At 46.7% G+C, this 23493-nt stretch overlaps 1 protein-coding gene across 1 annotated transcript in view; it reads left to right on the top strand.

Moving 5' to 3' along the window:
• The first annotated feature begins 1654 nt into the window (after nt 1-1654).
• LOC122943779 (influenza virus NS1A binding protein) overlaps nt 1655-23493 on the top strand; it is a 69685-nt gene continuing 47846 nt past the window's right edge. Inside the window, exons 1-5 of the mRNA XM_044301807.1 lie at nt 1655-1812; nt 5330-5454; nt 16610-16736; nt 20234-20403; nt 20759-20834. Coding sequence (XP_044157742.1) covers nt 16626-16736; nt 20234-20403; nt 20759-20834 — 357 coding nt within the window. The 5' untranslated portion in view covers nt 1655-1812; nt 5330-5454; nt 16610-16625. The remainder of the gene's footprint in view (nt 1813-5329; nt 5455-16609; nt 16737-20233; nt 20404-20758; nt 20835-23493) is intronic.

Raw genomic sequence — 23493 nt, forward strand, 5'->3', positions numbered from 1 at the left:
GAGCAGAAAAAAGTCGCAAATTTTTGCGCAGTTTAAGCGATTGCGCAAAAATTTGCGACTTTTTCACTCCATTATTCTGACTTGAGCTAATGATAAATCTGTCCCTTTGTTTATAAAATTTTATTTTTGTCTCAATATGGAACTTAAACTTTTGGGGTCTGATCCCTATACAGTACTGCATAGGAACTATCAGAATTAGGAATCATGCACACGGCTGGGTCCGCAATCTGGAGCTGCGATGCGAAACGGAGGCACAGAACTCCACTCTATTTTTTTGCGGTGCGGACGGATCACAGACCCATTCAAGTTGAATGGGTCTCGATCTGTCCCAGCCGCCGCACTGACTTTGCCCATACTTTGGGGACTGCCGGCCGTGTGCATGAGGCCTTACACTGAAAGTTGCCTATAAGGGTCCATTCACACGTCCGCAAAATGGGTCCGCATCCGTTCCGCAATTTTTAGGAACAGGTGCGGACCCATTAATTTTCAACGGGACCGGAATTTTCTGTCCACACAAAAAATAGAACATGTCCTATTCTTGTCCGCAAGACTGTACACTTTGCAAGGTCTGCTGCCGCATCTTTTGAGGCCCCTCTGAAATTAATGGATCCACATCCGTTACACAAAAACTACCGCTTTGATGTGGACTGAACATACAGTTGTGTGCATGAGGTCTTATAGCGACAGAGCCGTGCCCGATCGGGCAAGCTAGTCCCAACTCCCCGTCAGCTGCGCTGTACCTAGTCCAGAAGGGGTTAGAACATAATAGAAACTACATGCACTTGGTATGGTCGTAATCGCACTTTCACACTAGCGCTGTGCGGACCCGGCAGGCAGTATGGTACATGGTACCGGATCCGGCATTAATACATCTCATTAATACGGCAAGTGCGCTAACCCCACAAAGATTTTGTTTCCAGCGTTCCAATACATAAAATTGTTAATTAAATGGTGACGTTAAAAATACTTTTACTGTAAAAAAAAATAAAAAATAATGTGAACGGAAAATATAAAAAGCTATGGTTCTTAGGAAGGGGAGGAGAAAAGGGAAAGTCAGTGGACAGGCGATGTCACCAGAGCTGCCATATGTTATTCATTTGCAAAACAAAAACCTTGAGGCAAACTAGAGCTGAACCGCTCGGTGTGCACTGTGCCTTGCAGGGGTGAAGGCGGAGAGAACATTCCAGACGGAGGTCCGTCACGCGCCAGCCCTTTGTTTCCGTCACTTCACTAGTGATTTTCCATCGGCCGCTAATCCTCCCGACCCTGCTCGGCCAATGGAAGGACGGAGTAGGAGCGCTGCCCGTCCCTTATTGGCGGCGGCGGGAGAGAACAGGTGCGTCATTCTCACAACCAACTACCGCACTAGTCCGAGAACATGCCACAGCGAGCAGCGCGCCGATGACAGTGACGGTACAGGGATGCGAGCGCTAGAGCGAGCCTGTGTCATCACCGTGGACTCCGGGCAAGTTCCACTAGATGCAATGGTTCAGGCATTTTCCCGGAGCACGAATCCCTGTAAACACAGCGAACGTCTCCAGCAAAATGATTCCAGGATTTTCCGCCCCTGACGACGTTAAGGTGATTTGCATCCCATCCTCTGTCTCAAGCTCTCCCTCAGACTCCGCCCCCTTCTTCCAATCAGAGCGGCTGACTGGAGGCGTCATTCGTTGCTGGGCTGTCCTGCTGCTTGGTGTGCGCGGTCGCTGGCGCCATATCTATTAGTCTCACGTCTTAGGCCGGGTTATAATGAAGCAGAGCTGACTTTGTATCTTATTGCCTCCTGGTAACAGCTGGCGGCTCAGGCCGAAGGTAGGTCTTGTGTGGGTTACTGTAAGTGGCGCAGTCACCGTGTGACGATGGAGACCAGTCCGCCGGATCCTTTACTTCTCCATTGGTTGCTGTACGTTTAGTGCCGGACGCGCGGCATCCGTTACGTCGTCCTGTGTGACCGGTGACATACCTGTCAGGGCCGGCATCGTGTGTTAGCATGGCTCGTTAACGGCCCGGTTCCTGCTGTCCTCCATTACAGGCTAGAGGCTCCTCTGCTGTAACCGCCTCCCCTGATGTTTGTGCATTTCGCTTGGTTCCTATGGTCCTTCTCTGGGGGATACAGGGAATCGTATGTGGATATTTCTATGGCCTTGTGCACATGGAGGGGTTTCTGCTACTTGGATGTTGGTGGGGGACTGACAAGCCCCTGGAATCTCTATGGTGGAGAGGCAGAAGGTACCCTCCAAGTGAATGCCAGCATCAGTGGCACAGTGAGCAAAACCTTCTAGTGGCTGCCCATAGCAGCTGATGGGTGGGGGTCCTGGGGGCCATCCACCCGCTGCTCTAAAATTGATTACCTGGCCTGAAGACAGGCCAATAAAGGGCTTCTTTGGGCTTTTACTATTGATGACCTGTCCTCGATATCAGCTGTATAAGGAGACCTGATTGGTCGGACCCCCGCCGATCTGATATTGATGACCTACTGTGAGGTACTGGATAACCCCTTTAAGCAGAAACTGGCCTGCATGTTCAGTGACACCAGGCAATGAAGGTAACATATTTTTGGGAACGTTCTTAAGGCTACATGCACACGACCGTATGTGTTTTGCAGATCCGCAAAAAAAAAAAAAAAAACGGATGCCCCCCATGCTTAACGGACAAGAATAGGACATGTTCTAATTTAATTTTTTTTTTATTTTTTTGCGGGGCTACGGAACGGACGTACTGATGCGGACACCATGGAAGCACTCTGTTCCGCATCTCCGGTGATGCGGGGTGCACACGGCCGGCGGTTGTGGATTGCCGACCCGCTGTTTGTGGGCCGCAATATGGCCACAGCCGCACAACAGCCGTGTGCATGAGGCCTTAGGCCACATTCACACAACTGTGGGATGACCATGCCGCAAAACCGTGGATCTGCTAAACAAGGGCACTGACCATTCTACATCGCTGTGGACACATTGACTACGGTGGGTCTGTGATCCATAAGATAGGACTTGTCCTATCCCATGCAGTGCAGAGGCACGGGCCAGGAATCACACAGAAGCCCCCAAAAAGGCCATGGCTGTCCCACCGTAATGGGAACGTGGTCTAATGTGTATGGCCTCCTGTAGGGAGGGTTCTCACCACAAGCATTGATAGCAGATCAATAGAAAACCTGTTTGGAATATTTACTCTGGGACCCCGGTAATGCCTAGATTCCACCAGATTACCGTGATCTACCAGGTTGAGTTTCTTCTGAAGTTTCTGGTCCTTCCAGTATTGGTTCCAGGACGACCATTGTAAATTGAGTAATCTGTTCCAAATCCCAAAATGTCATCCAAGATGAGATAAAATGAAGTCTTATAGGGAACCCGTCACCTTCAAAACACATATTTAAACCGACATCATTACCTTACAGTGGCCCCCAGTGTGTTCCCAATCATGTTTTTCATTCCTCCGCTGGTTGTTGTATACTTTATAAAAACGCTGTTTTAATCTGTGTTTTCGCTATCCTCAGTCAGCTTGGAGTCAAGGGGGCAGCGGCCTCCTTGCCTCAAGTCAAGCTAAGCCCGCCCCTTACCCGTCCTCCCTTCACTGTGATTGACATCCTGCTGTGAGGCTGGGATTGTGCAAGTCTCGCGCATGCGCAGTGTCGGCATAGTTTTCCTTCCCTGTGTTGGCATCAGCCTCAGGGAAGAAACTGCGCTTGAGCATCGCAAGATCACCGCAATCTAACTTTGTGAACAAGCAGGAGATTCGGAGGACGCAGGCGGTACAGGGCTCCTTCACAGGGGGGCATGGCTGGGCTCCAAGAAGGTTAGTACAGCCCCTTGGGCTCCTCCTTAGGGTCATTTACATATCTATAAAATCATTTTTTAAACACCATAATACCACACACAGATATGGGACAGGTATATTGCGGTAATGCTAGCGGTGATCTAGCCGTGCATGTCCGCAGCTCTAGGCTAAGACGAGGTGACAGAATCCCTTTAACATGATTGACAATGCTCTTTGCCCCTCTGATCGTTTTACTACAAACTCATGGCATGACAACGTCATCTCACCGTGATTATGTAGTAAACATAGAAGCACGGAGCACTGTCAGTCATGTTACTGCTGCGTGTCTCTGCTGTCAGTCACGCTGAGGATGACACGCAGGGCATCCGCTCCTGTGAAACAGGCCTAACATTCAGGAATAGCTGCTAACTGGAAACTAATACAACTGTCACCAGAGAAGGGGCCTTCATTGGTTGGATGTGAGACATTGTTTATTGAGTCTACTTTCTGAACAGACCATTGTATGTTGAAATATTGTATCCTCAAGGGGCACTGTATACAGTGTTGCAGATAAACGGCCGTGTTGGCAGACCAGGTTTGGTATGGGCACAGTCGTAGATTCTGGACTCTGGTTCAGCTTCTCCTGCATGTCGGAGAGGATACCCTGTGGATTCAGGTGCAGACCTGGAAGTCTGAGTTCCCTGAGAGGGCAGGACATGAGTGGTATCTAGGAGCTTCCTAGTAGGTTGTTAGGGCCCTATATAGCGGCATGATTTCATGCCAATTAATGGGAATATGAACGCTCACTCGTTCATTGGCTGATTGACATGAAAGGTGCCTGATTATCAGCAGCACATAGCTGTGTAAATGTTCCTCCCACATTCGGTTTGCATCTGCCTGTTATTTCCATCAGCGCTCACACTGCCGACTATCGGCCAGTGTAATACCACCCTTAAAGGGGTTGTCTCACTTCAGTAAGTGGCATTTATCATGTAGATGCAGTTGGGGTCCATTCACACGTCCGCACCCTTTAAGGCCATGTGTGGTAGCGCACGTCTGCAGTTGGCCTCTGGGGTTTATCACCTTTGCTATTGTGTGTTTTGGCCTTTGCTTAGTTCTCAAGGTCACAAACTGAATACATCTAGTTGTTAATGCCAAGTCGGAGATCTAATCTTCACTGGAGACAGCTAGTCTGCTCTAGGCCATACTCGTAGCTGGTCTGAGCGGCCCCAGCCGACCTGCTCCCTCCTGATGTCACGCTTCTGCTTTATTATGTGTGTACCGAGACTGATGTCAAGAAAAACTGGCTTAGTTTTCCATGGCAACTAATCAGATTCCACCTTTCAGTTTTCGGAGCCCGAATCTGATTGCTATGGGCAACCGAGCCAGTTTTCTGTGGCTGTGTCCAATGTTGGTAGGGCGTTCTGACCCAGGCATGGCGACCTTGCAGAACAGGAAATGCTGCCAGTCGGCCAAGTCATGTATGAGGTTGCCTGTAATTACTGTGTGTGAAATTAACCCTTTATATTAATCTAATTATAACAAGTCCACTGATGTAAAAATTCTTTCCTTCCAGATTCCAACTTTTCTATGACATTTGAGACGTTTTAGAGTGGATAACCTGAAGATGATCAGCTTATAATTTCATGTGCCCAATTTGAATTTAGTTTTTGTCCACTTACTTTCAGCTATACTTTAAAGGTATGTACATGTTAATAAATATATATATATATATATTTTTTTACTTCCTATGGTCTCTCGTTGATGGCCTAGCTTCTATGTGTTCTCATACAAGTAAGGGCCCTTGCACATGGCCATATGTCCCGGAGCTGCAATGATCGGGAGCACACAGCATTGTGACTAATACCGTACCCCGACTGACGTCGGACGTCAAATACGTAGAGCCAGCGAGATGCGGTATGGTCATTGCTTACCAAGGCGTGACGTTACGCCGTCCCTGAGGAGCAGGTAAGGTCAGTTTGATAGTTTATACAGACGCTTCCTGTCCATGCGGGCACAGAGAGGCAACAAGCTGAGATCCTTTTCGCTGCCCCAGTGAAACAGTGCTGTCTCAACCCGGGTATACTGCCACCAGCTTCTCGTTTGCTATAAGCCCGGTCCGCTAATGGGATTATATAGGGTGAGAAACCAACCCGCAGTAGCAGATAACTAGGCCGAAACACAGATGTCGGGATTCATGATCAAGATACCAGAACAGCAGATAAAATATATACAGTGGTCTGAGTGGTAAATACAGATGGCATGGTACAAACAGGGTTAAGCAGAACAATAAGGTCAGTTTACCGGGTATGAGTCCTTTGGGTTGTGATGAGTTCTTAGCTGTATTCACATGAGAAGCTGTGATGTCAGCCGGCTGCAAGTCCCTCTAAACACATGCCATGATGTGATCTCCCTTCAGAGAAAAGAGACGCCCACTTGCTGGCAGAAGCCTTTTAACCTGTAGCAGGCCCCTGGCATCTGGGAGAGGTCCACTCCCTCTCTGCTGGGCCTGGCAGCAAATGAGCCCCAAAACCGATTTAGGGCTCATGGCTCCAGACCAGAATGTTGCAGGGGGCTGGTTCTGGGACTAATGGATCGGCCTGGATTCCGGCTACCAGTAGAGTCCAAGCATGGTACTGTTATTTGGTTTCTGTCGGGAGATATGCATATCACCCCTCCCTGGCATCCCACCACCAAACTATGACATGGGCCTGTTCATCGTGGCCACAGGGACACAAATATGTATATGTTTTATGTCTGTGATGGACGGGTGATTCATAATGCCTTATAATTCGCCGGTTCCATGATATCTGATAATTTTCATTGAACTTCGGTATAACCTAGAGAGACTTGGCTGGGCTTTGAAGCAGCCCCCCCCCCCCCCCCCCCCCGTGGAGTTTACTACCTCTGCTATCTGACAGCAGATGGCTGGTGTGGGAACATGGCTGACATTGAAGCATAATGCATATTCCTCACAAGCATAATAGATTACAATGATGCTTTGCACACTGGGCTGCCCGCGGGACAATAACGCGGCCCAACGTGCACAGCATCACTGTAATCTGATGCTGTGTGCTCCTGTGCTCACGATCAATGCCGCTCTGGGACATATGTTTCATGTGCAAGGGCCCTAGGAGTGAGATCACTCCATATTTATTAAAGTGCAGCTCCAAGACCACCGATGTGCCAGAGATGCAAACAAAAAAGGGGGGGGGGGGGGGGTCAGCAAATCCCAATGCGTAGGGGCACGTCGCTATGGCTGCAAATACATATAGAACAATACATAGTGCAACAGCACTCTACAAACTAAATAAAGTACAAAGGTATATTATGCTATGCTAATAATTTAGAGATGCTTAGCAAATACATTTTGTACAAAATAATTACCCCACTCTGTGGCACCCGCATCGCTCTTGAAGTACACACAGCCACCGCTGCATCTCCCCATCGTGTGGATCAAAACTTCCTGTAACAGGAGGAGCAGCCAATAGCAGACTGTGATGGGAAGAAGCCTGCCTAGCGTCATCCCCGATGCTAGGGAGGCTTGTTCCCATCGCGGCCTGCTATTGGCTTCCACCCACAATCACCCTGTTGCTGGATCTTTTGTTCTGCGTAATAGAGAGATGCAGGGGTCGTGCGGGCATCAGGAGCAACTCAGGTTTTGGGAAGTGGGGTAAGTATAACCTGTATGTGCTGCCTTTGGGTTGCATTATAGGGGTTGGATAACCCCTTTTAATTGCTCTATGGGTCTCATCTCTTCTGTCCCATATAGTGAGTTACCCAATCTCATTTTCTGTGTCTACTAATTATTTGTCCGAATTTTCCCAAATTCTGGTGTAATTTGTACCCCAAAAACTTTGCGTACATGCTTTGCACCAGTTGTGTGTTTTTTTTAGTTTTTTTATTTGTGTGTGTGTGCGTGTGCGTGCGTGCGCGCGCGCGCGCGCGCACTCCAACAAGGTTTTATCACTTGGAAGGAAATGGTATCCTACCAGAATGGGGTGTTGCTTAAAGGGGTTTTACAAGCCTTGTTAACCGGTGTCCTATCCTCTCGATGGTGACCAGTAACTGATTGGTGGGGGTCCTACATCTGGGACCCCTTCCGATCAGCTATTTGAGAAGGCCTCAACTCTTCTTTAAGTGCTGTGGCTACCTCTCAGTATTCAAGTCACAGTGCTGTACATTGTATCGCAGCTCAGCCCTATTAACTTGAATGGGGCTGTGTGACCATTTTGGGGCTGCAGAGCCTCCCTTCTCTGTAACCCCAACCGTGATGAAGGTTACCTGTAGGCATAAGTCTCCACTACAGCTGTTTAGGCTGGGGTCCTTCCCTCTGACCTGCAGTGTATAGTTGCTAGAAAGAAGGCGTTCATAGGGTAAGTATGTAAGACTTCTCAATCCCTAAAGTAGTGTATGCTCACTCACCTGTACTATGGAGGTGAGTGCGTTGGAAATGTAGGATTTGTTGGTAGAGATGATGAGGTTGTTGCAGCCAGTGTGTTTGGATAAAATCCTCTGGACACAGGTCACCACCCAGCCAGAGGAATATCAAGAACAGGAGGGTGAGGTGTACCCAGTGGGTTCCAACCAACTTAACCGCGTCCGGACCACCTAACGCAGGATCGCGTTCCGGAGTCGGCTCACTCAGGCACAGTCACGCATCTATGCGTCCTCTCGCGAGCCTGATTGGTCGCTCACACGTGCGTTCACCCACGCACCCAGTGACAAAAAATTATTTTTTGATCACTGCACAATCACTTTGCAAGCGCTGCAGCGATAAAAAAAATATCAAAACTTTTTTTTTTTTTTTTTTTTTAATCAATCGCAGCGGCCTCCGGTACTTCGCTAGCCTCCCATTTGTAAGATAGGCTTGCTTTTTTTCTTGGGTAGTCTCAGGGAATACCCCCTAAATTTAGTTGACCAAATGGCAAATAAGGGGTATTCTTCTGAAGAGGCCTACAGGATTCTGACCCAGTCGGATGAGGAATGGGAACCCTCATCTGACGAATCCAGCGGGTCAGAATATGAACATGTAGAAAGCAGTGGCAGTCTGACCCAAAGTTCGGACGAGGAGGTTGAGGTCCCTGATGCCACCAGGCGTACCCGGCCCGTGTTGCTAGACCACAGGTTGCACAGGATCCGCTTCAAGGGTAGCAGAGTGGGGCTGGCGCTGTCGGATTACGTGGTGAGGCATACACCAGCAGCGCAGCCCATCCTGGACCTAGTACCAGCACTGCCATAGAACATTGTGAAGTGGCGAGCACCAGAAGGGCAGTTGAAGCTGGTACGGTGGCACGTGCAGTAGTTCCCCGTCGCAGCCACCGCAGCAGACGGGCCCGTAGAGTCCCTGAGGTGCTGGCAAACCCTGATTGGCAGCCTCCAACTTCAGCCGCACCAGTAGTTCCCCCTTTCACCGCCCAGTCTGGAGTTCGGGTTGAGACGGCTCAGATCGGTTCGGCACTGGGATTTTTTGAGCTGTTCTTGACTGCGGAGCTCTTGGACTTAGTCATGGCAGAAACAAATCGGTATGCCACTCAATTTATAGCCGCCAACCCGGGAAGCTATTATGCCCACCAAGTTTCCAAATTAAACATTTTTCTGGGCCTTCTCCTCAACATGGGCCTAACCAAAAAGCATGAATTGCGGTCATATTGGTCCACAAACCCAATTCATCATATGCCCATGTTCTGCTGCCAGGGCACGATTTGAGGCCATCCTGCGTTTCCTGCAATTTAGCGACAACAGCACCTCTCGTCCCAGAGGCCACCCAGCTTTTGACTGGCTCCACAAAATTCGGCCCCTCATAGACCACCTTAGCACCAAATTTGCGTAGACGAGTCCCTTCTACATTTTACCGGGCGCCTTGGCTTCAAACAATACATCCCAAGCAAGCGCGTTCGGTATGGGTTCAAATTGTATAAGCTCTGTGAAAGGGCCACAGTCTATACCCACAAATTTTGGATCTATAAGGGTAAAGATCAGACCCCGGAGCCGGTCGGTTGCCCTGAGTGCCTGGGGAGCAGTGGGAAGACAGTCTGGGACTTGGTGTCACCCTTATTTGGCAAGGGGTACCATCTTTATGTGGACAATTTTTACACAAGTGTGCCCCTCTTCAGGCACTTGTTCCTAGAAAAGATTGGCTGCTGTGGCACCACGCGACCTAGTCGCCGGGGCTTCCCCCAGCGGCTCGTTACCATCCATCTTGCAAGGGGGAGGGCTGCCTTGTGTAACGAAGAACTGCTTGCGGTGAAATGGAGAGACAAGCGTGATGTTTACATGCTCTCATCCATTCACGCAGACACGACAATACAAATAGAATGAGCAACCAGTGTCATTGAAAAGCCCCTTTCTGTACACAACTATAATTCGCTCATGGCAGGGGTGGACTTCAATGACCAGATGTTGGCTCCTTATTTAGTGTCCCGCCGCACCAGACGCTGGTATAAGAAGGTGTCTGTATATTTTGGCTGTATATAATAGTTTTGTTCTCTACAGTAAGGCTGGGAGAACAAGATCCTTCCTCAAATTTCAGGAAGAGATCATCGAGAACCTCCTGTATCCAGGAGGTTCCATGGCCCCATCCACCAGTGTAGTGAGCTGTCTACACGAGCGACATTTCCCCAATGTCGTTGCTGGTACCTCAACCCAAGCGTCACCCCGAAAAAGATGTTGTGTCTGTAGCAGGAGTGGAATAAGGTATGACACCCGCTATTTCTGCCCTGACCACCCTGCCCTATGCTTAGGGGAGTGTTTCTGGAAGTACCACACACAGGTACACTTAGCATAGGGATCGCATCTCACAGGACAGGCACACATGGCTCTTGGGGCCCTTTCACAAACAGCTGCTGCAAACCTCTCCTTTTAAAGTGCATAATGTACTTCGCCACATCTCTGGGCGATTTGCGCTTTGCACATTGTCCCATGGGGAAGGAGAGGTTTGTCCTATTAAAAAAAAAAAAAAGGTTAAAAAATAAAATAAAAAAATCACCGGTAAGCAAAAAAAGTTAATGTTCCGTTCAAATGTTACTATGTTAATAAATGTATTGCGTTGCGCCCTTTTTTTTTTTTTTTTTCTATTTAACCTTCTAGGTGGACCAACCGATCGAGCAGCTGCTGCAGCTGGTCGATCGGTTGGTCCACCTAGAAGGTAAAAAAAACCAGGCGCAACGCAATACATTTATTAACATTATAGTAACTGTAACGGAACGTTTCAGCAGACAAGGGGTTAAAATCCGTTTAGGCGATATGCCCCTTTCCGAGAGACAGGCTACTGCAGAACACCAACCTCCCGAACTGGATACAACATAGCACTCCAAACTGGAACCTCACAAGTAGCTGCCGGCAGACGAACAGGAAAAGCGTATCAGTCAGCTTACACTCCTGGCAATCAGTCTCCAACAGCATACAGGGAATCCCCCCAATAACGAGACAAGGCTCCGTCTTGAGGGTCAGCAGTGATCTGACTGTACTTCAAGTACAGCCTCTTTTATTGATAAAAACCAAACATAGTACTGCCCACAGGGTTTTGAAATCCAACCAATCAGTAATTCACAACACACACAATGTAAATACAGCAACCAATCGTTCCCGCCCCCTAGAGGACCAGAAGGGAGACTGCGACACAGAACAGATACAACATATCCCCACAATGCATCATGGTTTCCTCCTCTCTGCCTGGGAGACGACCGAAGACAATCCAATTATCTCTCAGGACAAAGGGGAGATCACCAATACACATGTGGAGACAACAGGACAGACATCACCATTTAAACACACAATGGGACAATAGAACCACACCCAGCATATTCCTCCCAAGCTGACAAGTTACACTTATTATAAGTTGTTATAACTTTGTGAGGTTACATTGTCCATACATATAACTTACATCAATTTAAACAGTATAACTTGGGGGACAAACCTATCCAAAATTCCCTGGAATAGGTTCAGGGGTTTAAAAGTTACTATGGGCCATAATCCTGAGGCAAGAGGCTTTTAAACAGCCCCCTCCAAAACCCAGTGACGAGGTTGGTTTCGCCACAGTAACATTTGAACGGAACATTAACTTTTTGCTTACCGGTTATTTTTTTTTTTTTTATTATTTTTTTTTTTTAACCTTTTACTGCAGAGGAGAAATCTCGTCTTGCAGCGCCGCATACACCGACTTTTGTGTAATCTGACAGCAGCGCAATGCTTCTGTCAGAATGCACATCAGTGCTGCGCTGATGTGCATTCTGACAGAAGCATTGCGCTGCTGTCAGATTACACAAGTCGGTGTATGCGGCGCTGCAAGACGAGATTTCTCCTCTGCAGTAAAAGGTACGTTTGTCAATGATTTATTCATCCACATCGATTGATGTGAATGGAGAAATCGGGTTTCCCAGGGCATACGAGCTAAGTGGGTTTGGATGTTGGCCGGAGCTCCTATGTCCTGGCAGACCTTTCTTTCTTTCCTTCCTTCTTTCTTTCTTTCTTTCTTTCTTTCCTTCCTTCTTTCCTTCTTCTTCTTTCTTTCTTTCTTTCTTTCTTAAGAAATCTGTGCCGTTCATTTTTTCTTTCAGCCCAGAGGCTGAACGGAAAAAAAAAAATCTCATTACCTGTATGCTCAATATAAGGAGAATAGCAGAAACTCCTAATGCTGGCCATACATGTAATGATTGCGGAGACCCTCAAATGCTAGGGCAGTACAAACACCCCACAAATGACCCCATTTTGGAAAGAAGACACCCCAAGGTATTCGCTGAGGGGCATATTGAGTCCATGAAAGATTGAAATTTTTGTCCCAAGTTAGCGGAAAGGGAGACTTTGTGAGGAAAAAAAAAAATCCATTTCCGCTAACTTGTGCCAAAAAATATAATCTTTTATGAACTCTCCATGCCCCTCACGGAATAACTTGGGGTGTCTTCTTTCCAAAATGGGGTCACATGTGGGGTATTTATACTGCCCTGGCATTTTAGGGGCCCTAAAGCGTGAGAAGAAGTCTGGAATCCAAATGTCTAAAAATGCCCTCCTAAAGGGAATTTGTGCCCCTTTGCCCACCTAGGCTCCAAAAAAGTGTCACACGTGGTATCACCGTACTCAGGAGAAGTTGGGCAATGTGTTTTGGGGTGTATTTTTACATATACCCATCCAGATAAATATCTGTCAAATGCCAACTTTGTATAAAAAAAAAAAAATGAAAAAAGTTGTCTTTTAGAGATATTTTTCTCTCACCCAGCATGGGTATATGTAAAATGACACCCCAAAACACATTGCCCAACTTCTCCTGAGTACGGCGATACCACATGTGACACTTTTTTGCAGCCTAGGTGGGCAAAGGGGCACAAATTCCAAAGAGCACCTTTAGGATTTCACAGGCATTAGGGCCCCTAAAATGCCAGGGCAGTATAACTGCCCCACAAGTGACCCCATTTTGGAAAGACACCCTAAGGTTTTTCGTGATGGGCATAGCGAGTTCATGGAAGTTATTTTTTGTCACAGGTTAGGCTCCTTTCACACTAGCGTTCGCTGGTCCGCTCGTGAGCTCCGTTTGAAGGAGCTCACGAGCGGACCCGAACGCAGCCGTCCAGCCCTGATGCAGTCTGAATGGAGCGGATCCGCTCAGACTGCATCAGTCTGGCGGCGTTCAGCCTCCGCTCCGCTCGCCTCCGCACGGACAGGCGGACAGCTGAACGCTGCTTGCAGCGTTCGGGTGTCCGCCTGGCCGTGCGGATCCGTGCGGATCCGTCCAGACTTACAATGTAAGTCAATGGGGACGGATCCGTTTGAAGATGCCACAATGTGGCTCAATCTTCATGCGGATCCGTCCCCCATTGACTTTACATTGAAAGTCTGGACGGATCCGTCCGAGGCTATTTTCACACTTAGCTTTTTTTTTGCCATTTTAATGCAGACGGATCCGTTCTGAACGGAGCCTCCGTCTGCATTGATATGATCGGATCCGTTCAGAACGGATCCGCCCGAACGCTAGTGTGAAAGTAGCCTTAGTGGAATATGAGACTTTGTAAGAAAATAAATAATCATCATTTTCCGCTAAAGTGACAAAAAATAAAAAGTTTGAACTCACTATGCCCATCTGCGAATACCTTAGGGTGTCTACTTTCCGAAATTGGGTCATTTGTGGGGTTTTTCTACTGTCTGGGCATTGTAGAACCTCAGGAAACAGGTGCTCAGAAAGTCAGAGCCGCTTCAAAATGCGGAAATTCACATTTTTGTTCCATAGTTTGTAAACGCTATAACTTTTACCCACACCATTTTTTTTTTTTATCAAAGACATGTAGAACAATGAATTTAGAGAAACGTTTATATATAAATGTAGTTTTATTTGAAGACTTTTACAACTGAAAGTGTAAGTGTAAAAAGCTCTATTAGTGAGAAGAAAAGGAGGTAAAATTAATTTGGGTGGTAAGTTGTATGACCAAGCAATAAACCGTGAAAGTAGTGTAGTGCAGAATTGTAAAAAGTGGTCTGGTCATTAAGGGGGTTTAAGCTAGGGGATTAACTAGTTGAGGCAGGTGCAGGAAATGACAAGCAAATGGATAAATTGTGCTTTTATTGGTGGCTAATATTCAACAGACAACTTTTTTTTTTTTTTTTTTTTTTTTTTTTCCCCCTCACAGCCAGCATCTGCACTGCCATCCATCATGCCACTGTGCAGCATGTATAGAAGCCCTTACCACCGGCCACCTCGCAATAGGAACAGTGCAAATATTGCTGAGTGCAATACCAGCACCTATCATATCCATCCAAAATACTTAATGAAGGGTCCCCAGAACCCCAAACCACGTCTTCTGTTTTATCCATTAGTTGAGTTGGTTGAAACCCATCCGGTACACCTCCCCATACTCTCCCTCCTGGTCCTCTGGCCTGTAGGCAATTTCTGGGGCCTCTACTTCTCATGCTGCCCACTAAACTAAATGCTGGGTGGAACTTGATTTGGCAATGTGCTTCTTCCTGTTGGAAGAAACCTCTGATTCCGTTAGAGCAATGGGAGTTCCATTGTGACTTGTGGGCCTGTGCTGGGTGTGACTGATTAGAAGTGGGCCTGTGACCATCCATAGGTAAAGAGATTCATTAGGGAGGCAGGCAGGTTAGGACCTTCCCTGATGTTCAGGGCCCCTCCATGGGATTTGAAGTTAATCCTCTCAGGTCTTTCTCAAGCCTCCTTTAACTCTCTGGAATCTATTCCGATTAAATTCCTTTCTTATAAGGCTACTTTCACACTAGCGTTCGGGTTTCCGTTCGTGAGCTCCGTTTGAAGGAGCTCACGAGCGGACCCGAACGCAGCCGTCCAGCCCTGATGCAGTCTGAATGGAGGCGGATCCGCTCAGACTGCATCAGTCTGGCGGCGTTCAGCCTCCGCTCCGCTCGCCTCCGCACGGACAGGCGGACAGCTGAACGCTGCTTGCAGCGTTCGGGTGTCCGCCTGGCCGTGCGGAGGCGTGCGGATCCGTGCGGATCCGTCCAGACTTCCAATGTAAGTCAATGGGGACGGATCCGTTTGAAGATGCCACAATGTGGCTCAATCTTCAAGCGGATCCGTCCCCCATTGACTTTACATTGAAAGTCTGGACGGATCCGTACTAGGCTATTTTCACACTTAGCTTTTTTTTGCTAAAATAATGCAGACGGATCCGTACTGAACGGAGCCTCCGTCTGCATTATTATGATCGGATCCGTTCAGAACGGATCCGATCGAACGCTAGCCGAACGCTAGTGTGAAAGTAGCCTAAAACAGCCTTTTTTGGTGATGGTCACATCAGCTAGCAAAGGCAGGGGAATGTCATTCTTGTCTGCCTTCCCTCCCTATACTTTGGTTCTGGATGATGGGATTATTTTCAAAACTAACCTTGCATTACTGAAAGTGGTTTCATTTCCATAATTCACAAGAAATTGTCCTGCTTTATTTTTGCCAGAACCCAAGGTTACAGAGGAGTTCTCAGCCCATTCCATCCATGTGATTTCTACCTTCTGGGTGGAGGAAACATGCATATTGACCAAATTTCTAGAGCGGTTACCAATAGTTCCTTTTGTACTTTCTATGAGCACTATAGGCTTGATCTGTTTCATTGAAGAGTTATCCTCTTGGTAGGAAGGTTCCTCAGGTACTCTCACAGATGCTGTCATAGGGAATGATGGTAATATTTAGATTACTTTACCAGTAACCTCGTTTATTTCCACCAATTAAAAAAAGGAAAGGGAAAAAGGCAGAGGAATATATATCTCTTCATTTTCCAGGGGAGGGGGGGCCTTTTTTTGTTTTTTGTAAAATTGGATCTTTATTTTTTTTTGTGTATATTGGGCTCATGGAAAACTGATTACCAGCAACGGTTTTCTGAATATTATTTCAGAGAGACGGTTTACAAAAGGAAGTGTAGGAAACGGCTGAATACTCTAGAATAAAGATCTGATGAGTTATGAAGAACTATTCGCCTGTATTATTAATTTATGCAAAGTTGTGTGAAAGCGCAGTGACCATTTACCACCGCAGTGACCATTTTTGTGTGCCAAACAATGCACCAGTGTAATCTGTTTACACTGTTTAAATATATATCTATTAATCTGCCCCATGTGTCCATACTCCAGTGGCAAACATGCAGCTGGTTAGTCCACAATAAACATGCAATAATGTTTTTTGGGGTTTTTTGGCAGCCAAAAAATAAATAAAAAAAAATCTAAATTTTTAGGCTCCTTGCCCCAGGGACCTGTGCTAGGGACCTGTCCAGAGTTCAGCGGTTTCTTGTGTTCTTTTTCGTGTTGACATCTTGTGCCGCGTACAGTGAATTGTGAGGTCTAAACAATATTTGCGTTCACCTTTTTATTTTCTGTACAAAGTAACCGTAAGACATCTATTTTACAGCCTCATACTGAAGACAATGGTTCCAAACGGTTATCTTAGTTTCGAGGACGAGCAGTTTATAGAGTCTTCTGTAGCCAAATTAAATGCCTTGCGGAAAAGTGGCCAGTTCTGCGACGTGAAGCTCCAGGTATTCCTCTATACAATATTATAAGAAGCAGTTGTGTGCTTGTCAATCTGGCATTAGAATAATACTAGCAGAAGGACCCGGCTTCACACGGGTATATTTCATTTAATGTTTGTGTGTGTGTGTGTGTCTTTAAAAGATATCGACAGTATCCCTCATAACGGTGACCTGTCACTCTAAAGGCAGTCTATCACCACTATGTGACAATATACAGGGAGTGCAGAATTATTAGGCAAATGAGTATTTTGACCACATCATCCTCTTTATGCATGTTGTCTTACTCCAAGCTGTATAGGCTCGAAAGCCTACTACCAATTAAGCATATTAGGTGATGTGCATCTCTGTAATGAGAAGGGGTGTGGTCTAATGGCATCAACACCCTATATCAGGTGTGCATAATTATTAGGCAACTTCCTTTCCTTTGGCAAAATGGGTCAAAAGAAGGACTTGACTTAGGCTCAGAAAAGGCAAAAATAGTGATATATCTTGCAGAGGGATGCAGCACTCTTAAAATTGCAAAGCTTCTGAAGCGTGATCATCGAACAATCAAGCGTTTCATTCAAAATAGTCAACAGGGTCGCAAGAAGCGTGTTGAAAAACCAAGGCGCAAAATAATTGCCCATGAACTGAGAAAAGTCAAGCGTGCAGCTGCCAAGATGCCACTTGCCACCAGTTTGGCCATATTTCAGAGCTGCAACATCACTGGAGTGCCCAAAAGCACAAGGTGTGCAATACTCAGAAACATGGCCAAGGTAAGAAAGGCTGAAAGACGACCACCACTGAACAAGACACACAAGCTGAAACGTCAAGACTGGGCCAAGAAATATCTCAAGACTGATTTTTCAAAGGTTTTATGGACTGATAAAATGAGTGAGTCTTGATGGGCCAGATGGATGGGCCCGTGGCTGGATTGGTAAAGGGCAGAGAGCTCCAGTCCGACTCAGACGCCAGCGAGGTGGAGTACTGGTTTGGGCTGGTATCATCAAAGATGAGCTTGTGGGGCCTTTTCGGGTTGAGGATGGAGTTAAGCTCAACTCCCAGTCCTACTGCCAGTTCCTGGAAGACACCTTCTTCAAGCAGTGGTACAGGAAGAAGTCTGCATCCTTCAAGAAAAACATGATTTTCATGCAGGCCAATGCTCCATCACACGCGTCCAAGTACTCCACAGCGTGGCTGGCAAGAAAGGGTATAAAAGAAGAAAATCTAATGACATGGCCTCCTTGTTCACCTGATCTGAACCCCATTGAGAACCTGTGGTCCATCATCAAATGTGAGATTTACAAGGAGGGAAAACAGTACACCTCTCTGAACAGTGTCTGGGAGGCTGTGGTTGCTGCTGCACGCAATGTTGATGGTGAACAGATCAAAACACTGACAGAATCCATGGATGGCAGGCTTTTGAGTGTCCTTGCAAAGAAAGGTGGCTATATTGGTCACTGATTTTGTTTTGTTTTTGAATGTCAGAAATGTATATTTGTGAATGTTGAGATGTTATATTGGTTTCACTGGTAAAAATAATTGAAATGGGTATATATTTGTTTTTTGTTAAGTTGCCTAATAATTATGCACAGTAATAGTCACCACACAGATATCCCCCTAAAATAGCTAAAACTAAAAACTACTTCCAAAAATATTCAGCTTTGATATTAATGAGTTTTTTGGGTTCAGTGAGAACATGGTTGTTGTTCAATAATAAAATTAATCCTCAAAAATACAACTTGCCTAATAATTCTGCACTCCCTGTACAGAGCTTGCATGGCTCTGCAGCACACCTATACATGAATGTAATGGTACCTTTTGTTCTTTTCTTTAGACTTGCAGAAGCAGGAAAAACTAGGTTTACTTCATATGCAAATGAGCACTCGCAAGTTCCCAGGGGCGGCGTGTGTTGGAGCCCAGGCTGCTCTGCCTTTTTTTTTTTTCATTGTTTCCCTGCCCCAGCCTCGGCCTGTCCTCCTATTCCCTTGTGTCATCCTTCGGTCCAGCTGAGATCCCCCGGCACTGCCTCACCAGGCTGGAGCCCATTGTGGGCATGGCATCACTTTAACTACTGTGCATGCGCTGGCAAATGCCACATTACAACTGGTTTTGCACAGTTCGCTCGCGCATGCGCAGTAGTTAAAGCAATGCTGTTCCCATAATGGCTGGCGAGGCAGTGCACAGGCGCAGGATCACGGCCGGACCGAAGGATGACGCAGATGCTGGGGCGGGGAAACAATGGAAAAATAAGTCAGAGCACAGTGAACGCCGCCCCTGGGCACTTGAGTGCTCATTTGCATATGAATTTAACTCTTTTCCAGCTTCTGCAAGTCTAAAGAAAGACAAAGGTACTGTTACATTCATGTATAGGTGTGCTATAGGACAATGTAAGCACTGTATATGGCCATATGGAGGTGACAAGACTCCCTTTAAATGGGACCTCCACAGCAGCCCATCCCCTTCACTTTGACCTTCACAGCACCCTACTCACTTGACAGTGACCTCCACAGTGCCCTGCCCCTTTAATGCTAGGGCTACACGACGACCTGTATCGCGCAACATTTTGTCTTAACAATTTTTATAATGAAGACCACCATCATCCAGTGCAAGTGAATACGGTTTTTGTATCACATGCTGTTGCACAATAAGCAGCCCTGACGATTCGTTCTGCATTTACAAATTCCCATGGGCTTCCAATTAACAAAGTGGGGGAGGTGGAAAAGCCTAAAAAACTAAGCACCCCACATTTTATTATCTTTTTCAAATTGCAGCTTGCTCTGGGTGGTGTATTTTGTGACTGTGTGCTGTCCATCAGCGCTGCCATGCCACAAATGATAGACCATGTCGTATTGTCCCTTTTGTGGACAAGAATGAGTGTTTTTAAAGTGGGGACCGCAAAAGATTTGGGATGCACGCTGCTGACAACAGCCATGTAATTCTAGCCTTTTTATTTTTAACACTCTTGTAGTAAGTATGGTAAACTTTTCAACTTTGCCCAGTTCTTTCTTTGCCAGTGCGAGGAGCTGCTTTGTCAGAACAAGGACAGTGGAGTACATGATGATGGTGCTTGTTACTGTCCCTCATTAATACCCATTTGCAGCACACGCCTACTTTGCCCTCTGCAGCACTTTGCTAGCCATTGAATTGTTTAGTCATCAGTTTTAACCACTTGCTAGTTTAGGCCTCGTGCAAACGACCGTTGTTTTGGTCCATATGTGGACCCATTCACTTCAATGGGGCCTCAAAAGATGCGGACAGCACTCCGTGTGCTGTCCGCATCCATTGCTCCGTTCCGTGGTCTGCAAAACAAAATATAACCTGTCCTAATCTTGTCCGCCTTTTGCGGACAAGAATAGGCAGTTATATTAATGGCTATCCGTGCCGTTCCGCCAATTACGGCACGCACATGGACGCGGACCGCAAAACGCACAACGGTCGTGTTCATGAGGCCTTAGGCTGTAGGCTGATTTAGTATGCTCTGCTTCTGATCATGCTTTATTTTAATTTTCTTTGATTTCCAGGTTTGTGGGCATGAAATGCTGGCACACAGAGCAGTCCTTGCCTGCTGTAGTCCCTTCTTGTTTGAAATCTTCAATAATGATAATGAGACTCATGGAATGTCTCATGTGAAATTTGATGACTTGAACCCAGAGGCGGTTGAGGTCTTGTTAAATTATGCATATACTTCACAGTGAGTATGACGGTAACGATGTCTAAATATAGAATTAAAGCTTAATGGGGTGGTACAGCCGGTACATGTTGATGACCTATTCTGAGGATAGGCTATCAATATCTTATTGGTGGGGTCTGACTCTTGGCACACCCATCGATCAGCTGTTTAAACAGGAGGCGATGCTTGTACAAGATTACACTACCCGTCCCGCTTGCAGCAGTGTTGCAGTGAATGGAACAAGCATATGTAATTGCGCTTCGCTGCAGAGACAACGCACAGTGTATTAAAGAAGTGCTCGCACAATCATAAAACTGATCAGAGAGGTTGTTGGGAGTCTGAGCTTGGAATAACCATTGACTTAATGTTTTTTCAGGCTTAAAGCTGAAACAGAACTGGTGAAAGATGTTTACTCTGCTGCCAAAAAACTTAAGATTGAGCGTGTGAAACAGGTAATGTTTGTGCTGAGGCTTCCGAATCACTTCCAATTTATTGATTCTGCAGTTTTGAATTTCAAAATTGTAATGAACTGTGAAAATAATGAATAATGTTGGTTTCCTTCCACCCTCATGCTTTCAGTATAATCTTTTAAAGGGTTCTCCCAATGTTACTGCAAACTGGACTCATGCTAGACGCTTAGCTCTTACAGCTGGAACTGTTGTGTAGGAGAGTCAATAGTACTGTCTGTATCGCCTGATGTCTGCTAATGCTTGTATTCCCCGTAAAATAACAGTACTGGAGCGTCTTTTCTTATATCTCTATTACGCTGTTCCTGTGTTATTCCTCTTAGGGCAACTGCGCATGATGCATAACAAAAAAATGCATCAAAACCCCGATAAATAGTGCAGATTTATGCGTTTTTGTCTTTCTGGATTCTATGCAGACATTCTGCATACAAATACGCATCGCATTCAGATAGCTTTAGGGTAGACACTGATAGATGTTTTCTGTCTAAAAAAAATCTGCAGTGGTATTGATTTCTCATGCCTTGGATCACATTTTATTATATATTTATTTTCTGGGGGTAAGATAAGCAATGAAAAAATGGCAAATTGGCAATTTTTACCCTTTTATTCCGTTACGCCAATGGCCGTATTGGAAAAATATTAATATTTCTTAATAGTACAGGCATTTTTGGTCGTGGTGATACCCATGATGTTTATATTGTTTGTTATTTGGGTATTTTTTTTTATTACACGGAAAGGGGTGATTTAACCACCTCAGGACCGCCGTACGCAGGATTGCGTCCTGCCGGCGGTCCTGCTCTTCTGGGTGGACGCATATACGCGTCCTCCCGCGAGAGCCGAGATTTCCTGTGAACGCGCGCACACAGGCGCGCGCGCTCACAGGAACGGAAGGTAAGCGAGTGGATCTCCAGCCTGCCAGCGGCGATCGCTCGCTGGCAGGCTGGAGATCCGAATTTTTTAACCCCTAACAGGTATATTAGACGCTGTTTTCATAACAGCGTCTAATATACCTCCTACCTGGTCCTCTGGTGGTCTCTTTTGTTAGGATCGACCACCAGAGGACACAGGTAGGTCAGTAAAGTCGCACCAAACACTACACTACACCCCCCCCCCCCCGTCACTTATTAACCCCTTATAAACCCCTGATCACCCATGATCACCCCATATAAACTCCCTGATCACCCCCCTGTCATTGATCACCCCCCTGTCAGGCTCCGTTCAGACGTCCGTATGATTTTTACAGATCCACGGATACATGGATCGGATCCGCAAAAAGCATACGGACGTCTGAATGGAGCCTTACAGGGGGGTGATCAATGACAGGCGGGTGATCACCCATATACACTCCCTGATCACCCCCTGTCATTGATCACCCCCCTGTCATTGATCACCCCCCTGTAAGGCTCCATTCAGACGTCCGCATGATTTTTACGGATACATGGATCGGATCCGCAAAACACATGCGGACGTCTGAATGGAGCCTTACAGGGGGTGATCAATGACAGGCGGGTGATCACCCATATACACTCCCTGATCACCCCCCTGTCATTGATAACCCCCCTGTAAGGCTCCATTCAGACGTCCGCATGTGTTTTGCGGATCCTATCCATGGATCCGTAAAAATCATGCGGATGTCTGAATGGAGCCTTACAGGGGGGGTGATCATGTCATTGATAACCCCCCTGTAAGGCTCCATTCAGACGTCCGCATGTGTTTTGCGGATCCGATCCATGGATCCGTAAAAATTATACGGACGTCTGAATGGAGCCTTACAGGGGGGTGATCAGGGAGTCTATATGGGTGATCACCCCCTTCCTGGTAAGGCTCCATTCAGACATTTTTTTTGGCACAAGTTAGCGGAAATTTTTTGTTTGTTTTTGTTTTTTCTTACAAAGTCTCATATTCTACTAACTTGCGTCAAAAAATAAAATCTCACATGGACGCACCATACCCCTCACGGAATCCAAATGCGTAAACATTTTTAGACATTTATATTCCAGACTTCTTCTCACGCTTTAGGGCCCCTAAAAAGCCAGGGCAGTATAAATACCCCACATGTGACCCCATTTCGGAAAGAAGACACCCCAAGGTATTCCGTGAGGGGCATATTGAGTCCATGAAAGATTGAAATTTCTCGTGCATGGCATTGGGGGACACAGCACCATGGGTATATGTCCAACTACCACTAGGAGGCACTAGACACAAAAAGTGTTGGCTCCTCCCAGGTGGGCTATACCCTCTCCACAGGCACGAGGCTATTCAGTTTTAGTCTAGTGTCCGTAGGAGGCAGACCTGTCCTGCTTTTTTGCAGGTTCTGCTGTTTTTTATTTTTATTCTTTTCTTTTTTCTCTCTTCCGCAGGTCTCGGTGTTCTCCACCGTTACACCTGCTGCAGGCTGGGGCTCCATCGTGTTCCACTTTAGTTGCCCCCCTGCGGGCGCGTACTTCGGTACCATCGCCGGTCACCCAGTCCCCACGGACTGCATCCGCAGTGGCTTGCCGGCATTCCCACGGTTTCCGTGTTGAGTCTGCCGAAGGGGTGACCCTGCTGCGCCCGAAGACATCGGATGGTGAGTATATCTGATGGTGAGTATACTCCCCTGTGTCCCTGCCCCAGGGTTAGGTTCCCTCCTGTGGCCAGGGGG

Source organism: Bufo gargarizans, chromosome 7 (genome assembly GCF_014858855.1).
Source record: "Bufo gargarizans isolate SCDJY-AF-19 chromosome 7, ASM1485885v1, whole genome shotgun sequence".
NCBI lineage: Eukaryota > Metazoa > Chordata > Amphibia > Anura > Bufonidae > Bufo > Bufo gargarizans.